Source organism: Gavialis gangeticus, unplaced genomic scaffold, assembly GCF_001723915.1.
Source record: "Gavialis gangeticus isolate Ggan-Ray unplaced genomic scaffold, GavGan_comp1, whole genome shotgun sequence".
Taxonomy (NCBI): domain Eukaryota; kingdom Metazoa; phylum Chordata; order Crocodylia; family Gavialidae; genus Gavialis; species Gavialis gangeticus.
Genome location: NW_017729032.1, coordinates 709251 through 714815, shown reverse-complemented (window position 1 = coordinate 714815; position 5565 = coordinate 709251). Strand labels below are relative to the sequence as shown.

The 5565-nt window shown below is 57.7% G+C and overlaps 1 protein-coding gene across 1 annotated transcript in view; it reads left to right on the top strand.

Annotated features, from left to right (window-relative positions):
* Positions 1-3691, top strand: part of CHRNA10 (cholinergic receptor nicotinic alpha 10 subunit) — a 10191-nt gene extending 6500 nt beyond the window's left edge. Inside the window, exon 5 of the mRNA XM_019525627.1 lies at positions 2479-3691. Within this exon, the coding sequence (XP_019381172.1) occupies positions 2479-3008 (530 nt within the window). The 3' untranslated portion in view covers positions 3009-3691. The remainder of the gene's footprint in view (positions 1-2478) is intronic.
* Positions 3692-5565: the final 1874 nt, after the last annotated feature.

The window sequence follows — 5565 nt, the reverse complement described above, 5'->3', positions numbered from 1 at the left end:
TGTTTAAGACCCGGTTCGACAAAGCCTTGGCTGGGATGATGTAGTTGGGGCTGGTTCTGCTTTGAGCAGGGTTTTGGACTAGATGTGACCTCCTGAGGTCCCCTCCAACCCTCATTTTCTACGATGGATGGAGCCTCTCTGCTTTTGTCAGTGGACATCCTGCTGCCCTCTCCCCTACAGCCAGTCCCTTGTTCCCCAGAGCATCCTTGCACTGATCCCCATCTTTTTTGAATGAAGTTATAACTTTCCAGGCAGCAGCATATCAAGGGTCTGGCCTTAGGCTTGCACCTCTGCTATTTGGCACTCAGGACCATGGTATCCAACCCACGGGGCTCACCATGGGTCCAGAAATGTGACAGTAGTGGAGCGGCTGTTAATGCTGCCACTGCTCCCTTATCACCAGATTTCCAGTGCTGTGGGGAGCACCATGGGCTGGGCAATGTGGCTCCGAAGGTCAGATTTGGCCCATGGGCTGGGGGTGAAGCACCCCTGCCCTAGACAACCTGTTATCAGAGAATATCGGCTTGGTCTGGCATTTTTTACCTATCGAGTGGGTTTTGGACTGCAGGGGGTCAGTCGATGATCTTCCTGGTCCGATCAGGCCTTGCAGCCTAGGAGGTTGACTTTCATGTGAGCATGGGAGGTTTTTCCCTGCTTTTGGGGAACCAGCACTCAGATTTTTTTTTTATTTTTATTTTTTTTTTTTTTTACCTGAAAATTGGAGGCAGCGGGAATTTTCAAACGGTGCTTGATAGATCTCAGAGAGATCAAAGACTCGAGCCCAGTTTGGAGAAATTGCTTGAAATGTCTTAAATAAGTGATTTAGCCTGGAAAACAGAAAGCTGAGTGGGGGGGATTTGATCACAGTCTTCAAATCCCTGAAGGGCAATGAGAGGGAGGCTGGAGATGAGCTTTTCTCTGTGGCTGCTGGGACAGGTCGAGGAGCAATGGCCTCAAGCTGCAGCAGGGGAAACTGAGGTTGGAGATGAGGAGGAGCTTGCTGGCTCTGAGGGTGGTAAAGCACTGGAACAGGCCCGTAGAGAGACGGTGGAGTCTCCATCCCTGGAAAGTTTCAAGAGCAGGTTGGATGGACACATGTCTGGGATGTTTTAGTCAGCAATGACCTTGCCCTGAGCAGGGGCTGGACTAGATGTGACCTTGCGAGGTCCCTTCCAGCCTGACTTTCCTATGAGCCTTTAAAGTGTTTTTCACTGACAGTCCATTTTTTTTCAGCCTGGTGTTTTTCTGGGGCTTATTTTGAACGCAGCGTTCGTGAAGGTCAGCACAGCTCAGGCCAAGTCGGGCTGAATTTACTGTGTACAAAGGCTCATGCATCCATGACTCTTCTGCTCTGGTTGCCCAAAGCAAGCCTGAGGGCTGAACCCTTGCTGTGAGCAAAGGCAATCTCACCAGGATGCTCTAGATAAAGGGAGCTCAACCCCTGGAGCCATGCAGTCCAGCTCCTGGGTGTCCACCAGGGTCCAGAAATTTAGCAGCGAGTGACTGGTAGCAATTGAAGCTTCAAGATTTGCAAGCCCCCTGCAGCTGAATTGGCTCCCGTCCCATGCAAAAGGATCGGACCCTAGTCTTGTGTGCCTGGATGGAGCCAGGGCCTGATCCAGCCACTCGGAAATGGCTCAGCTGGGGCCCAGTGCAAGTGCACAGGATCGGGGCCTGCATTCACCCAAGGCTGCCTTAGATCAGCTGGGAGAGGGGGGAGGCTTGTTACGGTACGGATGCCAGGAAGATATGGCAGCTAAGCCTGGGGAATGCAGGGCCAAATCCTGGCATGCAGCCTCATTGCTTTGCCCCAGGTTTGGACCCTGGTTGTGCCACTGAGAGAGCTTGAGATGGGAGCTCTGGTCCAGTCTCCCCAAGGGGCTGTGGGCTGGACACTGTCCTCTTGTGCGCGGCTGAGCTCTCGTTGCAAAAAAAGCCACCAGCCTCCTGGGCTGTATTAACAAGTGTCCCTTGCAAATCATGGGCAGGGATACTTCCACGCTGGTCAGCTCTGGGGAGGCCTCCCCGGGAGTCCTGCGTCCAGTTTTGGGGCCCACACTTCAAGGAGGAAGCAGACAGGTAGGAAAGAGTCCAGTACAGAGTGACTTGGGAGACCAGACTGACGAAGAAAGGCTGAAAGACCTCAGGTTATTGAGTCTGGAGGGGAGAAGGCTGTCTTCAAGCAGTCTCCATGTCCCTGAAGGGTGGTGACAGAGGATGGAGATAGGCTTTTCTCTGTGGCCACAGGGGACAGGACTAGACACGACAGCCTCCGGCTGCAGCAGGGGACACTGAGGCAGGAGATGAGGAGGAACTTTCTGGCTCTGAGGTCAGGCTTTGGACCAGGCTGCCTTTCACTCCGGTTGAATTGTTCCCGTCTCCCCAGGGCCAAAGGGCAGATGGCTGGGGGCGGGGGGGTCCCTTCCCTTCCCTGCAAGGCTCTGTCTGTCCCCACGACCTCCCCTTCTCTTCCCGCAGGGAAGTATTACATCGCCACCATGACCATGATCACGGCCTCCACCGCGCTGACCATCTTCATCATGAACATCCACCACTGCGGCCCGGGGGCCCGGCCCGTGCCCCGCTGGGCTCGGAAGCTCATCCTGCACTACATGGCCCGCGCTTTCTTCGTCTACGAGGTGGGCGAGAGCTGCAAGAGCCCGGCGCGGGAGCCCGACGCCCTGCCCAGGGTGCAGGTGGGGAACAGCCGGGACGGGGCCCCGCGGTCCGAGCCTAGCGGCCCCTCGGGCTGGCAGGAGATGGGCAAGTACGCGAACTTGGAGAAGGGTGGCAGGGCGGAGGGGCCTGTGCCACGGTGCCTGTGCCACCAGGACAGCTTGCTGCGCAACGTGGAGTACATTGCCAACTGCTTTCGGGACCAGAAGGCCTCTCAGCGGCGGGCTGGGGAGTGGAAAAAAGTGGCGAAGGTGATGGACCGCTTCTTCATGTGGGTCTTCTTCCTCATGGTCTTCTTCATGAGCGTGCTCATCATGGGGAAAGCGGCCTGAAGGGCCCTTTCAGCACCGAGGGCTGCTGCCCTGCCTTGTCAACCCACCCCCTTGCAAACCTTGCGCTCTTTTTGCCCGGCGGAGACTGATCCTCAGGAGGACTGTGGACCCGGTGCCCCCCCCCCCCCCAACCCCTGCCATGAGCAGTGTTTCTTGGGTAGGTGCTGGCTGTCAGGACTCCTGCGTTCTCTCCCTGGTGCCGGGAGAAGAGCGGAGGCTAGTGGTGAGAGCAGGGGAGGAGGTGCACCAGGTCTCGGCTCTGGGAGTGGGGCCCGAGAGACTTGGAGAAGAGACCTTACCTACCCGCTGGGGGTGTCGAGCAGCAGGCAGGGCAGAGCCGCACCTTGTAGACAGGTGGAGGCAGTGATGCCGAAGCTTTTGCAAGCAGGTCCTGTCCCCAGATGCTGTGCAAGGCCAAGTCAAGTCCCAGGTGTCTGCAGAAGCCCCTGAGGGCAAAGCTGTGTACCTGCTCATGGGTACCCCCATTCCTCTCTGGATGGGGAGTGCCCAGCTCTGGTTTGGGTACCAGGGCTGAGCCTGAGATCCCACAGCATTGTCCTGCACCTGGGGCAGCTACTGGGGAACAAGGCACCAAAATAAATCCCCTGGAAGCTCCATGCAGGGCCCCATGGGGGTTTGCAACCCAAACCAAGTAAGCATCTTGCAAATGCTTCCAGGCTTAGGAAGTGCTTAGAGACTGAATGGGATGTGCTGCGTCTTCCTCAGTGCCCCCATTCCCGGGTTGCTGTTTGCCATCTCTGTGAGCAAGGGCCGGGGCACGTTTGCACGGGTGCTATTTATGCCTGTTCAGTCTCTATGGCCCTTGCATCCAGAGTGGACAGGCTGCAGCTCTCCCGGGGTAAGTGCATGCATGTGCTATGGTACTGTCTTACCATTACCCAATGCCCCGTTTTGCCTCGAGCACACAGTTACCCTGGGCAAGCTGCAGACGCATGCCATCTACCCCAGGGCAGTCTCCCTCCTCCTTTCTCCGGGGTAAGCCGCCGCAGCATGCAAGCGACTCATGGCTTTGTAGCGGGCATCTGCTCCTGTCTCAGGCAGGCGCAAAGATCAGTTACCCTGGGGTAAGTGCGTTGTGTGTCCAGGCCCCCCATAGCCTGGCTGTGGGCCAAGGAGTTGAGCTGTGTTCCCTCTTGTGCCTCCATCAAGAGGGAACAGAGACGTCCCATCAGATGGCTCTTAACCCTGCCATGCTGGGTGGGCAGGAGGCTGGCAGGGGTCTTGCAGCTGGAGCCATGGGAGATCTCCTTTCATCTCATGATGCGTCAGCAGAGCTGGCACCCTCTTCCCATCAGCCAGGACCTCTCCGGCTGGCTGCAGCATGACTCGCTTTGCACCTGGAGCGTGCAGCGATCTGGAGCAACCATGCAGCTCCTGCTGTGGTCCAGCAGCCTGGGCCTGCAAGTCGGGGATTACCCAGGCCTGGCTTCACTGTGCTTGGCCAGGAGGCCTTCCAGGAGACAAGTTTGCTGCCCCATGTCCGGGCTGGGTACCGCAACTGCTAGTCCCATGCGTGCCAGGCATCGGCTCCTATGGTGCCGAGAGTCATCCCCTGCCCCCAGCACCTTTCTTATCCTAAGCCTTCTTGTCCCACCTTCCCTGTGCCCGTTCCTCTCCCCACCAGCATGGACAAAGCTGATGCTTTGATAAAATCCCCAGTTGCTGGCTCAACTTTGACAGGACACAAACCTTGCCGGGGTGGACTCGGCCATGTTATGGTTAGTGAGCTGCGCCTGGGGCGCATCCGCCTGCCTGTCTTTGCATCCTGTTGTCCTTCCCCACCAGCCCCCGGTGCATGGTGCTGTGGGCCTGCTAGGGTGAGGAGCAGAGTGGACCCAGGCTGTGTCCTGAGCATGCTGGTGCTGTGTTTCTGGGAGACATGGCCCCCCAGACACCCCTCCGTGCCCTTGGCCTCTGTCCTGCGCTGGCTGCGAAAACCAGCTCTGCTCTCTGGTGCTGCCCCTTAAGGATGCTAGAAAGGGGAGAATTTGCCTGATCACCCCTAGTCCCACTGAACCAGCCATAGGGACCGTCCTCCCATCCCTAGGCTTATTACTGCATCACAAGGGGCAGCTCCAAACCGCCCCGCCCCGACCTGCGTGGGCTCCACAAAGAGAAGACCACTGTCCTCCAGGTCATGAAGTGGTCCTCAACTGGGGCCACACAGCACTCGGGGAGGCCATGAGATCCTTTCAAGGGTGCCGTGGGATGCTGCGCAACACGTGCAGGTCTGTAGATGAGCAACCTGCCCAGATCAACCCGGAGCTTTCAGAGGGTGCGATACCTCCTGCCCTGCGCTGCGCTGCACTTGCAGGGCTCTTTGCAGTAGCAGAAGTGCTCGTCTTATTTTATTATTTTCTGTAGGCAGACAAAGGAGTGAAAGCTCAGCGCTGGCAGCTCCTGAACAGGGGCCTCGAGGCTGCAGAGGCTGCCTTTGAGTCACGGACAAACGGCTGGTGGGGCCAAGCCCCTGCTAAAGGCAGGACCACCCCTGTGCGAACCACCCCATGCACCGCACCGGCCTGGGAACACCCCC